The 26,660-nt window shown below is 40.0% G+C and overlaps 1 protein-coding gene across 1 annotated transcript in view; it reads right to left on the reverse strand.

Annotated features, from left to right (window-relative positions):
* map3k22 (mitogen-activated protein kinase kinase kinase 22) overlaps nucleotides 1-26,660 on the reverse strand; it is a 77,822-nt gene that overhangs the window by 20,531 nt on the left and 30,631 nt on the right. Inside the window, exons 5-13 of the mRNA XM_052114520.1 lie at nucleotides 24,304-24,341; nucleotides 20,040-20,139; nucleotides 19,418-19,534; nucleotides 19,015-19,129; nucleotides 14,798-14,931; nucleotides 14,004-14,077; nucleotides 8,657-8,718; nucleotides 4,352-4,423; nucleotides 3,316-3,480 (exon numbers count right to left, since the gene is read on the reverse strand). Coding sequence (XP_051970480.1) covers nucleotides 3,316-3,480; nucleotides 4,352-4,423; nucleotides 8,657-8,718; nucleotides 14,004-14,077; nucleotides 14,798-14,931; nucleotides 19,015-19,129; nucleotides 19,418-19,534; nucleotides 20,040-20,139; nucleotides 24,304-24,341 — 877 coding nt within the window. The remainder of the gene's footprint in view (nucleotides 1-3,315; nucleotides 3,481-4,351; nucleotides 4,424-8,656; nucleotides 8,719-14,003; nucleotides 14,078-14,797; nucleotides 14,932-19,014; nucleotides 19,130-19,417; nucleotides 19,535-20,039; nucleotides 20,140-24,303; nucleotides 24,342-26,660) is intronic.

Genomic DNA, 26,660 nt, shown 5'->3' on the forward strand with positions numbered 1-26,660 from the left:
AGTAGCCGTGACCGTCCAAGAGCCAGTGCCTAAAGCCATGACCGTCCAAGAGCCAGTGCCAGTAAAGCCATGACCGTCCACGGGCCAGTGCCAGTAGCCAAGACCGTCCAAGAGCCAGTGCCAGTAGCCAAGACCGTCCAAGAGCCAGTGCCAGTAGCCATGACCGTCCAAGAGCCAGCACCAGAAGCCTCGATCGTCCAAGAGCCAGCACCTCTCGAGTCTTCCAGGGCTCCTCCTCCCGAGCTTTCCAGAGCTCCGCCCTCCGAGTTTCGAGCTTTCGAGCTCCGCCCTCCGAGTTTCCCGAGCTTTCCAGAGCTCCGCCCTCCGAGTTTCCCGAGCTTTCCAGAGCTCCGCCCTCCGAGTTTCCCGAGCTTTCCAGAGCTCCGCCATCTGAGTTTCCCGAGCTTTCCAGAGCTCCGCCCTCCGAGCTTCCCAGAGCTCCACCTCTCAAGCCTTCTAGGGCTCCGCCTCCCAAGACCCTCGAGCCTTCCAGGGCTCCGCCCCTCAAGCCTCCCAAGCTTTCCAGAGCTCCGCCCCCTGAGCTTCCCAGAGCTCCGCCTCTCAAGCCTTCCAGGGCTCCGCCCCTCAAGCCTCTCGAGCCTGCCAGGGCTCCGCCCCTCAAGCCTCTCGAGCCTGCCAGGGCTCCGCCCCTCAAGCCTCCCAGGGCTCTGCCTCTCGAACCTCTCGAGCCTTCCAGGGCTCCGCCTCTCGAGCCTTCCAGGACTCCGCCCCCCGAGCCTCCCACGGCTCCGCCTCTCGAGCCACTCAAGCCTTCGACGGCACCGCCCTCCGAGCCTCCCGAGCCTCCTACGGCTCCGCTGCTCGAGCCACTCAAGCCTTCGACGGCTCCGCCCTCAGAGCCTCCCGAGCCTCCTATGGCTCCGCCTCCCGAGCCTCCTCTGGCACCGCCTCTCAAGCCACTCAAGCCTTCGACGGCACCGCCCTCCGAGCCTCCCGAGCCTCCTACGGCTCCGCCGCTCGAGCCACTCAAGCCTTCGACGGCTCCGCCCTCAGAGCCTCCCGAGCCTCCTATGGCTCCGCCTCCCGAGCCTCCTCCGGCACCGCCTCTCAAGCCACTCAAGCCTTCGACGGCTCCACCCTCAGAGCCTCCTACGTCTCGGCCCCCAGAGACTCCAGAGTCTTCCTGGTCTCCGCTCCTAGAGTCGCCCACGGCGCCGCCTACCCCGACTCCACCTCCTGAGCCTCCTTCGGTTCCACCTCCTGAGCCTCCCTCAGCTCCGCCTTCTGGGCCTTCTGAGCCATCACCTCCCTCGGCTCCGCCTCAGAGGTCCTCCTTGGCTCCGCCTCACGCGGCTCCGCCGGCCTCCCCTGTGGCCACTCCATCTCCTAGGCCACCAAAACCGGCCTCTGTCCTGTGGTCATCTCCCAGGTCCCCTGAACCGGCCCTTGGCCCACGACCACCTCCCAGGCCTCCTGACCCGGTTCCTGTCTTGTGGCCTCCTCCCGGGGCTTCTGACCCTGTTCCCGTCCTGTGGCCTCCTCCCAGGCCCCCTGACCCAGTCCCTGTCCTGTGGCTTCTCCCCAGGCCCCCTGATCCAGTCCCTGTCCCGTGGCCTCCACCCAGGCCTCCTGACCCTGTTCCCGTCCTGAGTCCTCTCTCCTGGCCTCCTGACCCAGTCCCCGTCCAGTGGCCACCTCCCAGGTTCCCCAAACCTGTCCTTGCCCGGTGGCCAGCTCCCAGACCATCAAAACCTGTCCCTGCCCGGTCGATACCTCCCTGGCCCCCTAACTCTCATCTCCATTCGTGCCCTCGTGGACTGTCTCATTTCCCCGGACTTCCTATCTGCCCCTGGCACCTCCGGACCTGCCTGTCTTGCCCTCTGTGTTCCCCGGACTTCCTGCCTGCCCAGTGTACCCCCTGGTCTGCCTGTCTGCCCATGTGCCCACTTGTACTGTCTGTTTGCCCCTGGTGCCCTCATGTTGTTCTTGTGGAGTTTTGTCTTTTGTTGTTTGTTATCAAGGATCGTCTGGTATCCGATCCTTAAGGGGAGCTATGTAGCGGTTACCCTGTCTTGTCCCTCTGTTGCCCTTTGTTTGTGATTTTGTCACTTTTGGTATTCCTTAGTTTTCACTTTTGTCACGCTTGTACCTCCATAGTCTTGTGTTCACTGTTCATTGTTTGCACCTGCCCTTGTTAATTTGCCTTTGGTTTCTGTTAATCACCTTGTTATCTTGTTTGAGTTCTGTTCTTTCATTGGCCCCTTTTCCCATGTTTGTGTATTTATACCCCGTGTCTTTGTTCAGTCTTCGTCGATTGTTGTTTGATGTTGTCCTGGCGTGTGCTTCTCTTCCTTGTGCCCTGTTCGTGTCTACGCTGGTCAGCTTACTTAGTTTATGTTTCTTTCCCCATCGTGGGTTGTTCATTTGTTGTTTTCGGCTCAAATAAACTCAAACTGCGTTTGGATCCGCATCTCCTTGTCTGCCTCGTTAATTGTTCATAACAAGTGCTTATATACAGGTTCTGTATATAAGCACAATCCAAAATACAACATTGGAGTTATTTTTGTCAAATAAAGTGCTGCATAATAGAGCATCACAGATGTTAGATACTGCTTAAATATAATACAGCTAGTATTGATTTATTATTATTAGTAGTATAACAGTGAATATTACATAACTATATAGTAGTGATCTATTTCTGTCATAGTTTTTCATTTAAATTGAGCTTTTATTTGTATTTTAACTTTAAAATAAACAGAGGACTCTTATTTTGAAATGTTTGCGCTTTACTGCTTCCAGCTGCTCATTCAAACAAATAACATTTACATTTATTCATTTGGCATATGCTTTTATCCAAAGCGACTTACAAAAGAGGAAAACCATAAGGGAATCATCTTAAGGAGACAGTGGTACGAAAAGTGCCATACTACAAAGTTTCACTATCATCAGAATAGCATACAAATCAGATTTAAGTGCAACAAGAATTATTAGTATTTATTTTTATTTTTTTAGTGACTGGTTAAGTGCTCTTGGAAAAGATGTGTTTTTAGCCGTATTTAGTTTATATCCCTTATTTAGTTTTAAATAAGGGATATAAAATGCGCACTCCTACAATAATCTACAACTTATTACAATGTCAACAATTTAAAGTAAACATTGTCATATTTCATCGACACTACATCATCATCAATGGGGGGGGGGGGTTAAAGCCAACAGAGATGTCATACATACAATATACTTCATATACACATACAGTATATTTAGTCTGTTGTGGGGACAAGTGTTTGTGTTTTGGGTATTTATTTTTTCGGTGAGTGTGTGAGTTTCTGTATATGAATGTGTATATGGACTCACATTTGGGAGCACTGCGCTGGCTGCTTTTCTCGGTCCAGCTGATAGAGTGCATATCTCCACTGTATAACAAAGTGCTTTCATCATTATAGCTGTGTGTACGGCTGGAGGGGACCAGCTGAAACAGGTTTTCCTGGGGCATAAAACTTCGAGGAAAAGTTCTTCGGCCTGCACATATACACAAAAACACACATTTGAGATTTACTTGACACATAACAAACTAAACATACATACAGCTAATGCATACATATGACATTTAATAGTTTTGGACATCAACTTGTGTGTTTGTTTTACAAATCCTCCAAATGAGATCATTTAAAATATTTCTTTGCACAAACTGTGACCTCATGATCTGATTACGGATCTGAAACATTTCATGCTTTAAGGCACATGCAATCAACATGTCACACTACATGTCCAAACATGTACCTTTACATTCCCTCTCTCTTCCTTGAATTCTCTCTCTCGCTCATTTCTTTTCCCTTCTCTGTCACTTCACCTATTAACCTTCCATAAGGCAGGAAACTGCTCTTAGAGTAGTGTTTTGCAACTATTAGGGGAAATACATATATCTCACATACCAAGTTATAATACACTCACCTCTGAGCTCTGTACACAGGATATTCAAATTATGCTGGAAAAGGATTCTTGTACTGTAAAGGGGTGGCACTAGGGTTGGGTTTACAGGGCTTAAGCCCGGGATGTTTCAGGAAAAGCCCCGGATGTTTTTATAACATTGCACTAATGGCAGATTTGTCATGCACACAGTAAATTAAAATCCTTTAGAACCACTATTTTGCATGCTGCTCATCAAACATATGTCTCCTTTAACATTCATTCACTCCGCACAAGAACCACTCACTCAGACAATAAGTACTGACTGACATGTTAACTGGCCAGTCGTTGATTCAGAAAACTGAATCATAGTTCATAAGTCAATTCAGAGTAATGAATGACACATACTGTACATAGTCACTGTTTTCCTTTTGTTATAAATAGCACGGTTACACATGCATTGTTCTGGTAAAGGGCAGCTTACCGTCACCATAGTCTTTACTACGACTGGACACGTGGAATTGGCGTGGGAAGGTGCCGTGTTTCCCATGACATCCTGCAGGTGGAGCAGTGAGATACAGACAGACAGACACACACAGACAAACACACACACACACACACACACACACACACTTTTATATTTTGTATTCTCCAAAAATAGTAAATATCAATAATCAAAGTGATCAGAGCATTGATATTAGATTACATGTGAAGCTACGATGCAATAACCATGCATTTACTGAATAAACAAATCTCAGCAAATCAGGGTTTTTATTAAGTAGTTATAAGGAGCTCTTTACCACAGGAAAATTCATTGAAAACTAGAATGCTCCAATAATAATCATAATTTCTTCTCAGACAGTTCTGTGAAATTCATCCATTTGTCTGAAGACTGAAAGAAAGAAAGAAAGAAAGAAAGAAAGAAAGAAAGAAAGAAAGAAAGAAAGAAAGAAAGAAAGAAAGAAAGAAAAAGACCAAGAAACATTGGCAAAAAGAGAGAGTTTGATTAAGGTGGGGAAAGAAAGATCAGGACAGAAAACAAGCGCTTAACACAAGCGCTACGCTTGGAGGCCACATGCAATTGAAAGCAGCTGTTGTATGAGCTGACTGCCTCCCCACACACTGTTTGCAGCACCATCTCCCAGGCGACCCAGGGATTTGTTCAATTTAGAAGCAGTGTGCAAAGGAAAAATCTACTCACAAAACCAGGGGGAAAAAATTTACCTCTCTATGGAGCTACACACAGTGTCGGAATCTGTTTGTGCATGTATGTACAGTATACATGTTTGTTTGGTCTCCCATGGAAAGACAAAAAACAGTTTGAAACTAGTTTGCTGGAACTCCAGCCTAGCATATCTACTAGTTTAAGAGAGGATTTGGGCACTTGTCAGCTGGTAAAGCTGGGAGACTAGCTGGCTGAACCTCTGAACCAGATGCAGGGGCGTCGGACTGGGGGGGTAAAGGGTACCGAGTACCCAGGGCCCGAGGCAGGGGGGGCCCCTTAGAAGTCAGTTTTCTATACATACATATTTGGTACGGGGGCCCAGCAAGATGGTTTGTACCCAGGGCCCAAAATTTGGTGCTACGCCCCTGACCAGATAAGCACCAGTTTGGCCAGGTTGGAAAACCAGCTAGGCCAGATGAAGTCCAGCCTGGCCCAGTTGGGAGACCAGTTAGACCTGCTGAAGACCAGCTTTGCCACGTTGGGAGACCAGCTAGACCAGCTGAATACCAGCTTGTACAGGTTGGAAGACCAGTTAAGACCAGTTGGAAGACCAGCTAGACCAGCTACAGACCAGCTTGGACAGAATGGAAGACTAGCTAGACCAGCTAAAATCAGATTGGTGAGGTTGGAAGACCAGCTAGACCAGCTACAGGCTAGCTAGAACAGGCTGACAGACCAGCTAGACCAGCTGAAGACCAGATTGGCATGGTTGGAAGACAAGCTAGACCAGCTACAGACTAGCTTGAACAGGCTGGAAGACCAGCTAGAACAGCTGAAGACCAGATTGTCAAGGTTGGAAGACCAGCTAGACCAGCCACATACAGGCTTGAACAGGCTGAAATACCAGCTAGACCAGCTGAAGACCAAATGGCGAGGTTGGATGACCAGCTGTAGACTGGCTTGGCCAGTTTGGAAGACCAGCTTGGGACACCAGATAGACCAGCTGAAGATCAGCTTGGACATTTTGGGAGACCAGCTATACTAGCTAAAGACCAGCTTGGCCAGTTTGGGAGACAGCAAGGCCAGCTGAAATCCAGCCTGGCCGAGTTGGGAGGCCAGTTAGACCTGCTGAAGACCAGTTTGTCAGGTTGGGAGACCAGCTAGGCCAGCTGAAGTCCGGTTTGGCCAGGGTGGGTGAACAGTTAGAAAAGCTACAGACCAGCTTGGATAGGCTGGGAGACCAGTCAGACCCACTAAAGACCAGCTTGGCCAGGTTGGGACATCCGGAAGACCATTTTAAACCAGCAACAACCAGCAAACCAACTTAGCCAATATTTATTTACAGCAGGGATGAATGGTAGTCTATGTTATAGAGCTTTTTTATACTTGAACACACAAGGATATAAATGGTATCCAAATAAAAAGAAAACTTTCCATGAAGTACTAGCTAGCGAGTGTGTTTTTGTACATGTGTTTATATGTTAGTGTGTGTGTGGCTGACCTCCCTCTATTGGGGAAGATCGCTATCTCATTATCAGGGAGGCCTGCTCTATTTAATCACTGCTCAAGAGGAAAAACAACAGAGAGAGAAAAGCGGGCGAGTATGAGAGCTGGAGAGAGTGGGAGTGACAGAACTGGAAAGACAGAGAATACTAACCAGGGAAAGAAATGAAAGCAAATTTCTTTCTCTAACCACTCCAGTACCTTTCAATCTCTCAACTCAGAAGAAGAAAAGCAATGAAAGGAGAAAAAAGAGATATACAAATCTCTTTGCTCGCTCTCCATCAATACAACTCTATACAACTTGTTACGTAGCATTTTAAGGCATAATAGGATCTAAATTCACCATAGGATGCTTTCTTAGTGGCCATTCATATAGAACATGTTTTTGTGTACATCCAATCTGTTTTGGAATTGTTTTATGTAAACATGTGCTATACTGACATCTTTGATTGCTGTGACTCGTCCCTCTCTGCTTTTAAGTGTCTCGTGCCATGAGCAAAGCGGTTTTAAGATGCCATGTCAAGATAAAGGTAAAACATAAAAAAAAATCTAATTTGTTGTGCTGTGTCTAGCTATTTTAACCGCAAGGATGCCTTCTGTGTGAACAGCCCCTTGGAAGATAACTGCTTATGTACATGGCAAGGCAGCTCACTAAGTTTTGAAACAGAGCTACAATAACAGCCAGTGTTGGGTAATGTTACTTTTAAAGGTAACTTGTTATAATATTGCGTTACTCCTTAAAAAGTAACTTAATTAATTAAAACATAATTTTTATTAAAAGTAAAGCGTTACATTACTTTTGCTTTACTTTTTTCTCACAGCCACTTTCCCTTCTGCTATGCTATGCATTCCATACATATAAGCCATGCATTCCATACAAGAGGCATTGCAGGTCATGCTAGCTACTGTACAACACATGTCAAATCAACATAGTAAGCAAACAGATATTTAGAAAGCAGCTCTTCGTGTCATATTCATAATAAAGAATCAATAACATGAATATGCATGATTTGTTTTTTCATCAACATGGCAGTCAATATGAATAATGAAGAATAACCACTGTCTTGCCTAAAGCAGCAAAGTCCAATACTTGAATCATAGTCTGTCATCATGTGCTGTGCTCATCGACAATGCCAGAGACAACTTAAGATATTTTCAAAAGTCAGGATAAAATTCAGAGGGGAATGCCAGCCTAACATGTTCAAGGAATAAGTCTGATGAATAAATTAATATTTTTCACTTAAGTCATCTCAGTGCACACTTGTTTTGAGTTGATCCACAGTACAGACACCACAACTTCAAAGATGTATGTTGATACAACTTGAATGGAATCGTTTTTAATGCTACCAAAATATCATAAAATGGTTTGTTTCATGAATCAAACTACTTGTTTATTATAAAACAAAAAATTTGAATATTTGAGCGAGTATTTCACCCTGTGTATCATGTTGTGGCCAGTGGAAGACTAGTCTTATAATCCCTCTGCCTAAACGCATTTACAGATTTTGTAAATTGATTGACAGGTAATGTCTTTATCTAAAAGGTGATTGGCTCTTTTACCTGCAAGGCATGACTTCCTTTCTTCATTCATTGACTGTTGGGTGCTAGAGGTTCTTGGTTTGGCATTCCAATTTCGCCCATTCATTTAAATAGAAGTGACTCGTCTCTATCTGCTTAATAGTCTCTGACCTCACACACTATAGAAATACATTGCCAATCATGCACTATGTCTCCTCCCTGAAGTTTGCACAATTTTACTCCTGATTTCTCGCAATACAGGGACAGTAGAGGTGTACAAAAGCAATGTGTTACTTTATTTAAAAAGTAACTCCGATATTATGGTCTAAAATAAAAATATTGCTTTACTCATTACTTGACAAAGTAATCTGACACTGCAACACTGATCACAGCTTCTAAACCTCATTCAACAGGGCTGCAATTGTACAGCCTTGTTTCAATGTGATGCCCCAGTGACAACACAGAGCAATCACAGTCCACACTACAAAAGAAGCCCATTTGCTCCAGTCATAGAGAACCGGCTCTATTAATGGACCAGAGACCATTAAAACATCCCCACAGCTTTGACAGAGATCCATATTCACTTGCTCATGTCACCCTTACCTTTGTATTCATAGCTGAGGTTCAGGTAATTGTTGTCCCGGTTGTTCTGAGAGAACGGCGGGCTGCAAAGAGGAAAGGAGAGAGAGGGAGGGGAGATCATGGTTATTTTAGCTTATTACTCTCTTGTGTGCAGTGCTGAGATTGAGCTGCACTGTCTGTTTGGCCTACATTCCAGCACCGCACAGTCCCCGATGTGCCAACGGACGGATCCAATGGACAGAAAGGACTGCCTGCCACCTGTCGATACGTTGAAGATTGAGACAGGATGGAGACTATAACCTGATACCTGACCAAAGGTTCTAACGTCTAACCATTCAAGAAGGTTTTGTATACTTTTGAAAAGAACAATGAACATGTTAAGTGTCAGTCAAATCAAAAAGTATTATGACATTTAAGCCACACTTGTTAAAACTTTGGCTTTGGATAACAAACTATCAAATGTGTAGTTCATCACATTAACTTTGGGCATGGTCCACAACAGTGTGACAACCAGAAAGTTATAACCGCACACACACACACACAAGATGAGACAGTCACAATGTATATCAAAACTGCGTTTATTTGCAGGCAAACAAAAGTACAGCATGGAAAATCCAGAGGGAGAATGGTCAGGGTAGCGTAGGGTCAAAAGCCGGGGAATCAAAGAGAGTAAAGGGGGCAAATCCGGGAGAGTAGTCGAGGGGAGTGAGGGTCAAAGCCGGGGTAAACAGGATCGAGAGGCGGGTAAACTTACAAAGGGAGTAGTCAGGGGTACTAGGGGAATGAGGAGCTGGCAAGCTAAGGGGGTAATCAAGAGGAGTTCAAGAGGGAATCAAAACTAGACGAGACTAGCGGGGGCAAAGACACGGGAAACTAAATACAATAACCAACAACCGTGAGACGAAAGGGTAGTGATATATATAGGGGCGAGTGCAGGTGTAAACCATGACAGGTGATGAGACGAGTGCAGGTGAAACTAATGTGCAGGAGTGCAGATGACGCGAGTGCAGGTGGTCATAATGTTCTGGGGGATTGGAAACACGTGAGGGACTCGAGGAAGGGAGATTGCCTACAAGCATGTGAGCGAGTAGGAGCAAAGTGGGCGTGAGGGCTCGAGCGAGCAAAAAGAGCGTGAAAAGCTTGAGGGGGCGGAGCGAGGGAGTGAGGTCGAGGGAGTGTGTGTGTGCGACGAAGCGGGGATGGGGCAGAGGAGCGGGGTTCGTGACAAAAGTGTCCAAATACTTTATCTTGATTGTGAACAGAACATCTAATGTTTTTTCAACTGAAAACCTGACAAACTTCTGGGAACACTTTAAAATAAGGTTACATTTGTTAACATAAGATAACGATATTAGCTAAAATGAACAATAATTTTACACCACTGATTAATCATGGTTAATGTTAATTGAAACACATACTAATGATTTTTTAAATAATAAGTTATATGTGCTTACATTAGTTAATACATAATAAACTAACATTAACAATGAACAATTATATTCTAAAAATGTACATTAAGATCAATGAATACTGTAAAAATATATTGTTCATTGTTAATGCATTTACTACTGTTAACAAATGAAACCTTGTTATGAAGTGCTACTAAACTTCCACTTGGTTTGATGTTCTATTATCTAATACAATGACATTTATACATTTTAAGTGTCCAGATACTTTTGGGGGTCTATGTACTGTATTTCTGTGGCATCAAAGTTCTTTTAATAAAAGTCTGAATATTTTTGTGTTCCCAAGTTTCAGCGATGCCTCCGTTTATGGAAACAGATGAATAATGTTAGGCATTAATCACATGTACACAGGCAAACACATGACTGTTGCAATCTGCCATCACTTGTTCAGCTGTGGAAATTGCATATTAGATCATATCTAAGTTTTTATATAATTAGTTTTTTATTTTAAGATGTTAGCTAAAATACATAAAACAAAAAGCACCCAAACAAACGTGTTAGTTCAGTGACTTAATTGATTGCAAATAGTCAGGGATATTTTCTTGTGACTATATCGTAAACTGCCAAAATTTGCATTTATTTAAATTATCTGTATCAGTTTTAATTTGGCCGATATTGAAAGCAGATAATATAATTATTTTTTATTTTATTTTATTTATTCAGTTCAAACAGTATTAATTTTTTCTATTTCTGGTTGGTTATAAAATTATTCAATTATTATCAATATTTTCTATCATATATTAAAAAGTCAATGTCCGATTTAACTTTCATGTTTTTTGACAACAGACAAAATGATATAGATTTATTATACTGGTCATCATTCTGTTAATAGCCATAATTAAAATAATTATCAGCAATCATTATCAGCCAGAATGTATTTTTCTGTGCATCCCTACAAATAGTTGAAGTCCTTTGCAGCCGACCTTGATCTCTGTCAATCAAGACTTCCAAAAAATTATATGGGTTTAAGATTAGAATAACCCTGTTCCTGCTTACCTTAAAAGAGCTAAATATACTTCTGAAATTTGCACTAGAAGGCAACAACATCCATAATAGAAAAATGTCTTGAGTTAATGTGCAACAGAGAGCCATAAAGAGAGTCGGCTGTTGAGGAGTGATTGTTATTGCCACGAACCTGTTATCCCTCTCTGGCGGTGACGTCAGCGCAGAGCGGAGGGATCGGTGAGACCCCGGATAACGGGCACACACACCCGCAGAGAGGGGAAAAATTTCCATGCACTTGTGTCCTGCCATTGTTCAAAGGGCGAAAAGTCAGATAAGGCTTGTGCAGGTAGCAAGCTTTTCCTTTCTATTTCTCTCTCTCTCTCTGTCTCCATCTCTTTTTCTCACTTTCCTGTATTTAATTATCAATCGTTCTCTCTCTTTTTCTCCCTGTATTGTTTTTTTTCCTCATGCTCTTCACACTGCATTATTGACTGACTCTTTTTATACCAACACTGCACAGGCAGCAGAAAACAGAATAGATTGGATCAACCCACACTCTTTCTGTACCTTCACCCTCTCGTTCTCTCTCTGAACACAGCAGAGGCGGCGAGTGATAGCACTGGAATCCAGGCGTCCAGATAAGCGAGCTGTCGCCATGGTGACATCAGGGGCTTCCTTGTTATCCTTTGCGGCAACCTAATTCCACTTCCTCTCTGGCAAATATCTCCACTAGCCACAATTAATATAATGCACGTATTTAACACTTCATAATCTACAAGGAACTAAAAGTAGTCTTACTACTTATAACCTACAGTAACTTCATTTTCAAAAGAAGGACAGTAGCTCAGCTATTTTCAAAACAACACATTTTTTCCAGTAGTGAGCTAATGATGAAATGCAACATCACTGTATTTCTTTGTCACTTGGTATTGTGACACCAGCTTTACGGTGATTCATTGTAGGGAATTATTTAGTTTCAGTGGATCAGAAATGTACATCTTCTTTATGTAACAAAATATTTAGTTAAATACTGCTATCCATCACTATATTTACGACATTTACAGTGTTAATTTATCTAAGTTTAATGATGTCACCCTAATTGATCCTTATTGATTTAGTACTAGATCAATGCTGCTCTGACTGCAGAAATAAATGATTTCATCAGATAGTTCTACAGTATTTAAAAATATTGCCAGCTTAAATAGATATGAGTGAGAGACGGAACAGAGAGATTAACAAAGCAAGAAACTAGACAGTGATTAGGTAATGTAGGATGAAATAAGAGACCAAGGAACTTTAAAGTTGCTATATGTAAGTAACCAAGTAGCCAATGTACTTGGCTACTTTCTGTAATAGGGTTGCAATGGTATGAAATCTTCACGGTACGATAACCACCTCAGAAAATATCACGGTATCACGGTGTATGGTATTACACAATTACTATTATCAGTTACAGTGACCCTTAAATAAGAAACTTGAATTTAAACCTAAAATGTTTTTTTTTTATTGAAGTTTGTGTAAAAAATATCCTGTTCCGCAATATCGAGGGAAGCCCGGTTGTTGCACGCGCGCCAGAGAGAATCGTAAATCACAATCATGAGCTGGTTCCTTTACACTCGTGTAAAAGTGCAGATGAGAAGCCTTTACTCATTGCAAGATACTCATTAAATCTGACTCGGCAGTCCTACATAGGCTATCACTTTTGAGGCCGCCGAAATATCTTTAATGAGAGAACCATGCCATTGTTCTTTCCCTGCTGTCTGTGGCCCAGTCTGAATAGACCTGCGACCCACCATTTGAGAAACAGTGCTTTAATTCACACACACTCAATCAGAGGAACCATTATTTCATCTAAACAGCCATTGTAGCCATAAGAAGAATTAATATTTCACAGGTATTAAAAAAAATCTATTTTAAAACGATGAAGGATTTTTCCCCACAGTTTTTCACTAAATAAACACAAGGAATAGTAAAATGCAATCATTTTCATTGATTTGCATGTATATACTTATATTTAACAAAAAAATCATACATGGAAGCTTAATAAAGATCTTATTTACCTTCATACATTTTTACTAAAACAATTTTCTTTGTGAATTAAGAAGATGTGCAAATACTACATCCCTTATTTTTGGAAACCAGATGAACATTGCATCATGCTAAATTATTAATGTGGAACCCAGTCAAGTTTATTATTATAATATAATACTCAATTATTATTACATTCAGGGTAAGATTTGTTAAAGATACATTTATATATTTCTGTCCTATTTAATTCACCCTATTTAAATCACTGCAAGTGCAGTCGTGTTTATTTCACCTTCACCAAGAGCTTTTATTATGAAAGAGGAAGTGCAATGTTTGTTTGACAGTTATGAGTTTCTCATCTTGTGAACTGCTGTCAAACTCTCTTTTACTGTGCTGCGTTTGTAGATTTGTATAATAATTTTATAGCGGATACTAATGTTTGGAATTGAGCGAATACTTGAACCTGCGGTACTTCACAATGCAGGTGAACTACGTGACAAACACGAGCACCTGTGCATGCACAGATCAACACGTCGCCGGTTCATTCTGCAGCGCACACATATACCATGTTTATCTGTCTTTAATCACAGCCTATGGCAGTTAAATAAATGCATATGATCATATTTCCACTTTGATGTTATTTTGATTAATTGAAGGATTGTCAAATTAGCCTACTGATGCAGTCTATTACACTAAATGGCCAAATAAAAGGCTCATTAATATCATCGTGATATTCACAATATTGTTGAATTTTATATTGTCAACAAACTCATCAAGATTATATCGTAGGTATTCCATGTATAGCCCAGCCCTATTTACAAGTAGCTAACTTTTTCAAAAGCTTGGCTGTAGAGTAACTTCTTCAAATTATGTGTAGCTTGTAGCCTAAACAACATACACACAAGTTAATAAAAGGGTGTTCTGCCCACCTGTCTAGCGCTTGGTCCAGTGATTGACAGCTGCTGGAAAGTGACCCATTAGCACTCCCAAATGGCTCCATAATCTACAGGCAAAAAATAAATGATGCACTTAACTACATTATTATTTTTCATTACAGTTTGTGCATGTGAACCGTAGCTCTCTAGAAGACTGCCATAAGATTTTCCATGAGCCAATTCCCATGGTATGTTTGACTGTTTTATCTACCAGGACTGTTACAAAGTGCACAATTAAACAGTATTGTGACGTCCTGTATATTTTGTACAAAGTACTGTACAGGGAAAAGAGCACAAAAGACTACAAAACAATCTGGGGCCAGTATCTGTAACCAGCTTCCATAATTAACACTTGCCAAGCACCAAATGCAAGTAAAAATGGATTTGGCAAGTAAATAAAACAGAACTAATCACCAATTTACTGGTTTTACTTTATTAGTAATTGCAAAATAATAAATAGTTTAAATGACATTGTAAGATTGTTAAATCCTCCAGAACTCCATGTGGCGATTAAAATGTGGAGTATTCATTAAATTAACCAAAACAAACATATGAGGATACAACACACATGCTTACAACAATTCAGGTGTTCTTGGGGTGTTCATTTATAGTTCTGTATAATACAAATACTGTAATCCAAATGAGAGCTTCGTGGCCAATAAGAAATATGTCTGGCTGGGTAAATGTTCTTAATTCACTTGTCAAATGTCAGGTAGTGCACAAAGTTAATTTCAGGCCCTGTCTGTAACTAAAGAGCACATTGGTAATCCACATCTCCATACACTTACGTTCGAGTCGAGCATTTCAGGGATGAACTCTCCCTCGCTGTGAATACTGGTGTAGGACCCCTGCCGAGCGATCTGCTGCTGTTCTTCTGGTACGCTGCCTGGAGGAGGAGAGGTGCGGCCCGTGTTCAGAGAGCCTGCGGACAGATGGAGAGATGTTACCATGATACATCACTCAATCTGATGCAAAAAAACAGCCTGGAATAGTAATGCTTCCACGAGCAACTGATAACAGGGTGCAGAGAACGATCCCTGGAAAAAAATGCAGTCAGGAATAGAACAACAGAGCAGGCTGAAGTGAATGAGGAGTGATGTTGAGGTGTAGTGGAGTGACATGTGCGTGTGACCGGAATGTGAGAGGAGATATGAGTGAGAGACGGAACAGAGATAATGGAGAGAGATTAACAAAGCAAGAAACTAGACAGTGATTAGGTAATGTAGGATGAAATAAGAGACCAAGGAACTTTAAAGGTGCTATATGTAAGATTGACAACAAGCACTTGAAATGGGTACTCAGTCCAAATTCAAAATATTAATGAGTTGTCAGCCCCGCCCCAGACTTGAAGCTCATGTGGGTTGCCAGAATGTTGACAAGCAAATTAGCCAACTCAGCATCCGTTTTGGACGCAAACTTGTGCAAAATCTGGTGACCCGACGGTGTCGAAATACTATTGGTGAGTGTGTAGTGGGTGGGATCACACAGGCCAAAACATAAACAGAAATTCCAGCCTGGAATTGAAACTTCAAAGCAGAATATACTGGCTGTAGCATTGTTATGAGAGAAGCCAGTATTTTATTTTAGCATTTTTCCTAATTCTCTAATGAAATATTATGGACATTTTATGATTTAGTACAGTAGAAATATTACATATAGCACCTTTAAAGAACAAAAAAGTCAACAACAATTATAAAGGAATGTGACAAGAAATGAAATGTGAGGGGAATGGTGAGAGTTGAGACAGAAAGATGAGGTAGAATGAGGAAGAAGTGTGATGCGAATTAAATAGTACAGTGAGGGATGAAAAAAATAAATGTAAGCATTTTATGCAGGAAGTATTTCTATTAATGGGGTCATGAAATGGAAAATAAAAAAATCCTTGATATTTAGACATATAAGATATAACTGTACTATAAAAACTTACTGTAAATTTCAGAACTCAACCCCCCCCCTCTAAAAAGAGCATATGTAGTTCCCACTCTATTGAAACTTCTCACTTTAAAAATGGTGTCCGAGACGTCACAAGACATTTACACACACAACAACATGTGTGATCGCACCCTTGGTGACGCCCACTGGTGCACAGATTTTATTGTAAACAGACAGAGCGAGAGAGAGAGAGAGAGAGAGAGGCCAAGTGTGACCAACTCTTTCTGAACACCAAAGTTTAGAATTTTTGTGTGCATATGACATGCACTACACAGATGTCTTTGACCCTTGTCAAGTTTATCACGCCACTTTTAAAAGACACGGTGTCAGTTACAACTCAGAAACGGAGATGACATTCAGTTTCATTCAGCTGCTGTGCTTGCCTTTCTTGTGCCCATCTGTGCTATTTTTATTTGTTGGTGTGTGTAACCAAGCACTCGCTGGAAGCCTTTGAATGCTTGGATGCATTTCTGGCGAGCTGCGCCTCAGAGCACCTATGTGTGAGCTTCATGTCTCACCGTGCTATGGACTCTGTGTGTGTGTGTGTGTGTGTGTGTGTGTATCAATGTGGACTGCTTTTGAACCAGTCATAATATGATTCCAGCTTTCAAAAGTAACTGTTATTGAAGAATGGGGCACTTAAAAACACTTGGACTTGACAGCAAAACCATGAGTAAACGGTTTAATTCATGACTATATCAAATGTCATGAATGTTTGTTGTGCTGATGTGCTTGAGTGAAGTTTAAATATGTAATATTTAACGTATGTAATGTGTTGGATGTGCGTTGTGTGTAAACCCTGAAATTTAGTTTCATAATGTTGTGGAGAGCATGTTTATTTTCTTTCAATTTTGTTTAAAATATGGCTGAAATTTAGTTTAAAGGAGACGCTGTGGCCAAATTGAGTGTTTCAATCAAAGGGCCAGAAACAGGGTGGAAAATTATCATTTACTATTAAACTATGACTGTTTTGCTGCAAAAACCTTACTGACATTATCAGTGGACCTCAGGGAAGATAATAAAATGATAAAAGAATTGCATTTCCTGACCCCTTTTAAGGGGCCATTTTCTTCTCTTTAGTAACATTTAATTTATTTCCCTGAACTCATTAATAATCAGTGTCATGACATTAATTGATTGTATATTCACTTTTATTTTTAAAAGAGACAAGAAAATCCTGTTTTCCATATGGCTTGTTTAAGAAAGAAATTCCAGCCCATTATGATGCTAAACGCTGATAAACACATCCTTGACAATGAGCCATTGAAAACCTACTATGTCAATTATTCAGTATGCAACTTTGAGCGAGCTGTTTTCTCTCTCGTTCTCAGGTGTGAAAACACAAGACGGTGCCAAACGTGAAAAAAGACTGAGATGGTGAGAGCTCACTGAGCTCTCAATCACTGAGAAACTGTTAGCTCTATATGTGTTCTATTTGTTGATGAATCTCAATCCATTTTTATTCACACTTATTCACATATTTATGTACTAAAATTCTTTCACTGATCAGTGCTAGTGTAATGGCTGCTGGATAGTGTGTGAATAATCAGATCTATAGATCTGATTCACAGAAGTGCCATATTTGATTTTTGAATGAAAATGAGGCTGTGAGGAATAGATTTACAGTCTCTTCAATTGCATTCAGTGTATAAAGCCATGTAAAGCTCCTAGATTAAGTCTAAATTTCAAACACTCTTGTTTTCTGGACTAATTTTCAACTTACATTTTTTGGTAAGATGTCTTTTTCAATTTTTCGTAAGCAGAATGGTCCAAAACAACAGCACAACCCTAAGTCCCTCCCTCACAGTCTCCTTGCCATTCCCGTCACAAATTAAAAAATGACACTGATGTTAATAATGTCCATATCAAACAGGGTTCCCACACATTTGTCCAATGAATGTCTATGACTTTTCCAGTTATTCACGACTACTGAATACAAATACAAATAAATAATAATAATTTTAAAGAGATTGCACTCGCAAAGAGCAACTTTTAGCTGAAAATGTTTTATTTACTATATAAATGTCCCTGCTTATGCATTACATTCGAAGATCAATTTCAATTACTTTTCCAAAACTGTAAATCACTATTTTTAAATTCCCTGATATTGCCAGGTTTATCATACATGACTATGTGAACCCTGATCTAATGACTGAATTTCCTGCTTAAGGGGAAATATTTCCATGCTGATTAGCAGAGCAGAAGGCCAGATTTAAAATACTGATGTACAAAGTATAAGAAAAATAAATCAAACATGCGTAGTTGTGTTGTTAGTTAGTATATGCTGAAAGAGAGACAAGGAGAATGACAAATGTGTGTGAATGCATGTGAATTCACACTCTTCTTCTGCTGACAGAACAAAAAGCTTTGAGACATGGCTTTTTTAAACACTGGTGTTATTCAGCTATAAACTAGTTACACCAGTCTTTGACACATTCTATGGTCTGAGACTGAATATGCAATGACTCTCAAACTTAAGAATGCATGATTTAACAAAGACACCATTGCTTTTCCTTACTGTGTCCTAAACGCTATATGTCAATCAAAGATGAGAACTTCTGCCTTTGTCACTTTGCATACATTTGCATTCAACAAGACTGTGTTTGCATACAGACTAATCCGTTACTAAATTGAGGTGTACTGGATGAAATTGTACTTTTATTTTAAATCACAAAAATATGACATTCCACCAAGTAACATGTCACAAATTCACAAACATGACTGATATGTAAACAAGTACCTACAATGAAATACCAAAATGTCCATCATGTAAACAATTTGTTTGGAATGCCTATTCTGGCCATACTGATTCCAAATAGCTGAACATGCAAATATGTACAGGGAAAGGATCTCATCAAACTGATGCTTTTAATCCATTCCCCCACATTCAAAACATCTTAAATGTTTTTTCCAGCCTTTCTATAACAGCCCTGACGTCACTGTGCTCTTTGATGCTATTCCCTAGTCCTGATGAAGAAAGTGCAAACAAAGCCATTTGTGTAATGTCACTTTGACCGTGGTGTGTTGGGAAGGGTGTGTGTCAGAATTGTGTGTATGAGCAGACGTGACGCACCTGTAGAGTGTTTGCGCACTCGTTCAGAGCCTTTGAGAACCGAGGCTTTGAGATCTCCCAGAGACCTGGATGACCGCATCTCACTCTGTTTGTCTTGGCCGCTAACCTGCAGGAACTGAGGGGAGGAGAACATTTATAAGGAGTTCTGCTAAACTAATTATAATATAACGTTTGCAAAACTCTTAAAGTTGGCAACGGGTTGGCAGCTGCTGCTTTCTGAAAGAACCATAAAAAGTGTTTTAATTGAAGTTACTAGGGTACAATAACGAACAGGATGTAGGTAAGTGAGCTCGTGGGTTGAGAACTAGTTCATGTACAGGTTAAGGTTTCCATGTGGGTTTTGGTTTTGGCTTTGATTTAAGTTTAGTTTGAGTCATTTTGCTTTGTTTTGGCTTGCACTCACTTGGTTGTTGGGAGGTGTTTTCAAAATCACTCTCAGCAGGTTGTTAATTCCAGAACTGGAGCTCAAAGCCTGAACAGCTCTGTCCAAATCCTCCTGACACTTCAGAGCCACCAACATCTGAGACCAAACACATTGTCAGCAAGACATGTCATAGATGCATACAGTTAAAAAGCAAGAAAAACTACATTATTATTATTATTATTATTATTATTCCATAGCTAAACAATTTTGATAATCACAAGCAACTGAAATATAGAACTGGGTTTATCCAACTTCTACATCATAATAGGATCGCAATGAAACGCATTTAATTACAAAAGTTTTCAGGATCAATTAGAAGAAGTGGGTATCGCAAGAGGGTATCTAGCTATAAACATAATAGTGAGGGTAGAGTCACATAGGGTAACATCCTTGTGATCGCTATAATGTGGTTTGTTCTCATGGGGCACATGGTGAGTTGAGCAGGGATGCCGCGATGGATGGTGTGAAGCGAGAAATTATATAAATTTATCTAAAAAATCTATGCAGTTTTGTGAGAAAAGAACTGTAATATCTCAACATATGACTGTTTCGGCACACCCCCACTTGATTTTAAAAAGAGTTATTAGGATCAGTGGACTACCTCTTTATCTGTGTAGTAAAGGTCCATTTGCTGGCCAAAGGCTTCTATCACCTTCTGAAGCAGGTCTTTGAACTTAAGTGGTCTCTGGAACGGGATGATTCTTAAAGATGAGAAAGAGAACAACAAAAAGTTGCATAAAATCAAAATAACTTTGGGACAACAAAAAATGTAAACTACAACAACACAAGGCAATAAACTACATTAATTTAGCTTAATGAGACTATTAAAGCAAAAATAGAGGCCCATATATAAGCTCAATGTACACATGGCACTGTGGACGCGCACCCTTCCAATCACAGGGTGTATCCTGACCCTGCCGTCATTGCTATAGCAACAAAGGTGATGAAGGACCGGTTAGTTGAACATGGGTGGAAAGTGAACAAATGTTGCAGGACCATTAATCAGAGTATGGAAAGGAGACTCCCATATAGTCCCTAATGTGTGCCAGTGTGAATTGCTACAACGAATTATGGTGCATGCATGTATGGGTTCGCCATAAAAGGTGTCTCTGTTTATCTAAATAGCATGTCTATGTTTATAGTGTGCGTCAATCAGTCTAGGGGGAAACATAAAAAGGATCAGAGAGTGTAAAGTGGTTTATGTGCATGCATATTTTTAATGCATGGAAAGCATGACGAATTTGAGTATACTGTATGTGTATACAAGTGTGTGTGTTTGGCCCAATCAACCAGAGCAGACGGTTTCAACTCTGGGGCCCACATCACAACACACACAAAGGCAGATGGAGCACTTCCTGAAAGGAAAGAGAAAAAAAGTGGAATAGCGCTGGAACTAGCAGGAAGCATGTTCTCCCCCCTTCTCTAAAGTTCAGCTCTACTTCAGCACACCAAGAGGCCCAGTCAACTACTAGCACTAGCACGTGCACGCACACGCACACACAGAGCACTGTTTTCATATCTACAAACTCTGTCTATTTGTCCATCTATATATCTGTCTGTCTATCTATCTATCTATGTAAAGATATTTGCAATAAAGATATTGCATAGTCCAAATTTCTATTGTTGAAGCCGATCCTAAATTTTAAGTTTGAGTTCTAAATGATGGCTCTGTTTACATTTGTCAATGAGAGAGATAGGGTTGGAAGAAAATAATAGCGGAAGACTGGAGAAAGGAGGATGTACAGAATGAGAAGACTTTCCTTCCTAAGCATGCACAGATAAGCGCCTCAATTTGGCCGCATCTTTCTGCGCCTGGCATGGCACACAGAACTATTCTCCTTCCTTTCTCAGTGATTCAGTCGCTGCCAGTAGAACAGTTTTGAGTGTATCTGTTACACAAACTAATGTCTGTTCTAATACGTTTTTTAGGGAGCAATCTTTCTGTAGGAGCAGTGTGATGATTTGTAATGTGAGGTGTGAGAAATGGTCACATCAAAATTACTTTAAGCATTTTTAAACAAGGACCAAAACATACCATGATATTACCATGCTTTTGTTGGGTATAGTATCATATTAATACCATGTTTTTGGAGGCATGTTCCATGGTCTGTAAATGCCATGGTACATGCAAACATCACTGTACCAACTCTGTTCTTATATTAGTGTACAGATTATCTGTTCTTATCTCCCACCTCATGTCTCATGTTGGCTGAATATAATCTACATACATACTTGGATTTGGATTTCAAAACATTTTGTTCTCTTTAATTAACAAAAATTCTTCTAATGCATATTCATGAGAATCTTTAAGTCCCATCATCTGGCCAGGGTGGTTTATTCCGATTCATTGATTACTCAAAATACTTACATAACATAATACATAGACAGATTTTATATAACTTACTTGCCTCTCATAAAATTTGTTACTATAAACAAAGTGGTATTTTAAAGGAAAAGGTCACCCAAAAATTTAAATACGGCGATTATTTACTCATGTTGTTCCAAACCAGGATGACTTTTTTCTTTTGTGGACACAAAGACAGACAGAGATATTTTAATGAATATCACAGTCCATCTTCAATTCAATTGCAGTGTAAGTGGAAAAAGGAAACACAGGTATCACAAAAGTAATCAATAAGGCAACAATGGGTTTTAGAGACAATCAACCCAATATTTAAGTTTTTCATCCAGCGAAAATCTAGATTTTTTTTAATCTTGATTGTTGTGTGTTCATGAGCCCTATGAGAGAAGTTGGTTCACAGCGGCACGCGTGTTCACACAAGAACTTTCATTGCTTTTAGCGTCAAACGTTGCAAGTTCTCACATGAACACATGTACCACTGTGAACAACCGTCTCTCATGGTGCTCATGAAAACAGATATAAAGATTTTCATCCGTTGGACTATATGGATACTTTTATGATAATCAAGGGTCCTTTTGAGTAATTTAAACATCTTTTTGTATTTGACATAAGAAAGAAAGTCATACAGGTTTGGAACAATATTAAAGGAATAGTTCACCCAAAAATGAAAATTCTCTCATTATTCACTTACCCTGATGCAATCCCAGATGTGAATGACTGTCTTTCTTCTGCAGAACATAAATAAAGACTTTAGAAGAAGATAGAGCTCTGTCAGGTCCTTATAATGCAAGAACATGGGTTCCAGGACATTGACGGTTCAAAAGTCAAATCTAGGCAGCATACAAGTAATCCATGTGACTCCAGTCGATCAATGAATGTCTTCCGAAGAAAATCGATACGTTTGTGTAAAAAATAAACTGATAATTAAAAATGTATTCACTTTTAAAAAGCGCTTCCTGCCAGCAATTGACACATCACATAGCTATCGCGTGACATAAGCACATCGAAGTGTTCACGTGAGAATTTGGAAGTGGCGCTAATTTACTACAGAAGAACGAATGTCATGTGAGAGTTTGGCCATTTCAAACAGCATGAGAGCATTGGATGGAAAGTTAAAAACTTTTTAATTATCTTCTTTCTTACATAAACCTATGAATTTGCTTCAGAAAACATTCACTGATCGAATGGAGTTGTGTGGATTACTTTTATGCTGCCTAAATGTGACTTTTGGACCGTTAAATTGCTGGCACACTTTTACGGTGCTCTATCTTCTTCTAAAAATCTTTATTTGTGCTCTGCTGAAGAAAGAGAGTCATACATCTGGGATGGCATCAGTGTAAGTGAATAATGAGAGAATTTTAATTGTTGGGTGAACCATTCCTTTAAGGGTATGTAGAGAACAGTATCCTAGCCATTGGAGGAAGTGATATTTTTAGCGAGGTTGTGTGATATTAAGCTTCCTTAAAGTTGGTTGAAAAAAATGTGTCTGTGCCTCTTACACATTAGCCAATTAGAGCTGTGAAAGCAGCAAGCCAAGCTGCCTGTCACCTGTAATGCAGTGAGTGACACTGCAGTGACTTCCTGTGACATAACCCACTCAGACTTTTCACACAGGCAGGGGCCTCTGGGGACATAAATACCAAAGTGTGACTAATACCAGGATGCATCAGGGCTTTGTGGTACAGAATGGCTATGTTCAATATACTATCATACTACTTATTGGATACAGCACAGTATAATTTGAATGTTGCCTACTAATGCTACACATTACTTGATTTGGCAATCTGATCAAATAATTAAAATAAAAGTTCAGAATGGCATAATACCACACTGCCATTTTTTATACAGTATTTCACACAGCAAATGTAGTAGGTCATCCAGGTATTCTATGTGAGAGAATTACATGCAGTGCAAAGTATACTGTAAATTCCATAAACTGCAACACAAAAAAAAGTTAGGTAGTATGCTATTTCAAACATAAATAATCACAATCTTGGTTCACACATATCATAAGAGCACTAATACACTTTCCTGTAAACAATTTAATTCTGCAGCTTCAACAACATCTTAAATTCTTCCATTAGCAAGAAGACATTTTAGAGTTGCTGAAAGCACATATGGATATATTTAGCAAAGCCTCAAGTTTTGGCACTTGGCTGTCTTAATATGGGAAAAATTACATGGTTTTTGTGTGGGTGTATGGATGACCTACAGGACATTGGATGTTAATATTGGGTGTGCCATTGAGCTCAAACACATGGCCTCATGTCTCTTTTCTCTTTCTCTATATATCTGCCAAGCTATACTAGCGAGTGTGTGACTACTTCTAACACTAAATGTCTTTAGGAACATTCTGGTTCCCTTAAGCAACTTGGCATATTTTCCATTCTTCGCCATGTTGTGAGATCTCACAAATGGCGAAACAAGAGCTGGGATAAGACAAGAGTAATGAGATCAGGGACGGGACGGAGTGCTGAAGAATAATGAGAATGTTCCGACTCACCGTTTTTCCCGCTCGTGCTCCAACTTCACCCGTAAATCCTGTCAGAGGAGACGAAAACAACAAAATGAAATGAGACAATTTATCAATCCTCAAGAGGCGATACGGATTTGGGCATACAGAATACACATCATGCATTACAGTTTTGTACAAACTTTCTCTTTTGCAGCGACTACAACTATAATCAGTTATATATGAAGCAGGAATATAGCATTCAAAAATATCTTGAACAGTACATTTATAAAGACACCATGGCTGTTTCAAAAACTAGTGAGCTGCCAACCTATATGGCATTTTTGGCCATTATGGGCACATTTGAAAATGCATATAATACCCAAAAATTATTGTCTAGGTAGGTAGCTTGATAACATTCAAATGTGTCTTTAATGGCCATAAATACTACCTAGGAAGGCAGCTCACTAGCTTTTAAAAACAGGCTTAATTTATGTTTTTTAACATTCTACCCTTTTGCAAACTCCACATACTAGCGTATCTTAAACAGGCTACAATTTATTCTGAAGTTCAGTGTTGGTCGAGTGAACTAAAAATGCATGCCTGAGTCTGTACTTGCTTTGCAGCACGAGATGTGACATTGAATAAATATTACAAAGAGTAAGTTCCTGCATGCTGAGGTACTCCTCACTATCTCTGAAATACACTCATATTGCTTGCTTCCTGTTTGTCTTTTATGTTTTTCAACCTGCAAAACCTTGCATGCGGTTCATTTTATCCAGTACTACATTCATATACATATCATGATGGTTCAGGTAATGACAGAAAAAAATGTCTGGCATGAATTGATAAAAAGTGTAAGGATTTTTCAAATGGTCGGCTTGGGTGAAACTTTGTAGGTTTGTAAAAGAACCAACCCACTGAAAGAAAACTACAGGGATGCTGTGGCTTATGTTGTACATAGGGGCCTGATGTTAAATGTTTTCAGTGGTCCCTTTCTCATCTGTATCCTGTTTTAAGTTGAGATGCACCGATCCCATACCTGGATGGGTATCGGCTCCGATACTGAAGCTTTTAGACGGATCAGGTATCGGTCCAACAAGCCCGATCCAAATCCGATACTGTGTGTTAGTTACTGTCAAGCTCAAAAAATTACATAAAATAACCATTAAAACACAATTAATGTAGTTCCTATGACTCATGCATTTTATTCAAAGCCACTTGAAGATGTGCGATAGCTCTGTGAATCACAAAAGGCTGTGTTTAATAAGTAAATATATAAAATGAACACCCAGCTCCAGCGCAAGTTGAAAAAATTTAGCAAAAATAAATAAATAAATTAAATTAAATGGCTTCTTTTCTACTGATGACTTATACTGGAATTACTGTTAATTCTTTATCCATTATACTAGTTAACAATAAAGTTTTTCTTAATAAGCTATACATTTATAGTGAAATAATGTGTAGTTTGAGGTTTGTGTTTCTTTACATATTAAAGAGTTCGCCCAATTAGTTCCACACAATAATGTAAAGATATTCTAAACAGATTATGCAAAAAAACAACACTGGTATCAGATCGGGATCGGGATCGGTATCGGTATCGGATACTGAGATTTCCGATATCGGAAGAGAAAAAGTGGTATCGTTGCCTCCCTACATTTAAGGCCTCAACATACTTCCATAGTAGTTATTCTTTGTTCTTCATTCAGGGGTGAAAAGAAGTTCTAAACAGCCGAGCAATGGTAAACTGTTTCCAAACATTCAGACACCCGCCACACCGACATGGGAGGCATTTAGAGGTACATTTAAATTTGAGGATGCTAAATGTAAAACCTTAAAAATGTGTTAGCAATGATTTATTGCCTCATTCTGACTAGAATTTACTTGAGGTCAGTAAAAGAAGCTGTTTTAACAACTCTGTGATGCTTTAAAGTTATATACTGTATATGCAGTAGAAAATGTTTAAATTGTCTTGTTTACATTATGAATTCATGACACTAATGCACTAAGATGCTATATGCAGCCATAATATGCACCGGTTACACTCTGCAATTGTAATTTATTATGACACTGATACTATTTTAATGATGAGTGTATTAAAGTGTTAATGTGCAGAAAAAGATAAGACAATGATGTTTGAGGCATATCGTACTTTAGACAGATGTGTGAATGGTTTTTGCTGCAGATGGCATATGAGTGAATGGGCACTTGAGAAGATTTGATTTATTTAGACTAAAAATAAAAAATGACTTGGTCTTGGAAAATGTCTCTAAGTGCACAATTGTACAGATGTAGGTACATTTGCACCAGCTTGCTAATAACTCTGCACATCGATGTGTTAATGTTGACTGATTTTAACTCTCTGAACAACGTAAACAAAATTAGCCATCGGTCTCAAGGTAGGTTGA

This window comes from Xyrauchen texanus, chromosome 42, assembly GCF_025860055.1.
Source record: "Xyrauchen texanus isolate HMW12.3.18 chromosome 42, RBS_HiC_50CHRs, whole genome shotgun sequence".
In the NCBI taxonomy this organism is placed as follows: Eukaryota; Metazoa; Chordata; class Actinopteri; order Cypriniformes; family Catostomidae; genus Xyrauchen; species Xyrauchen texanus.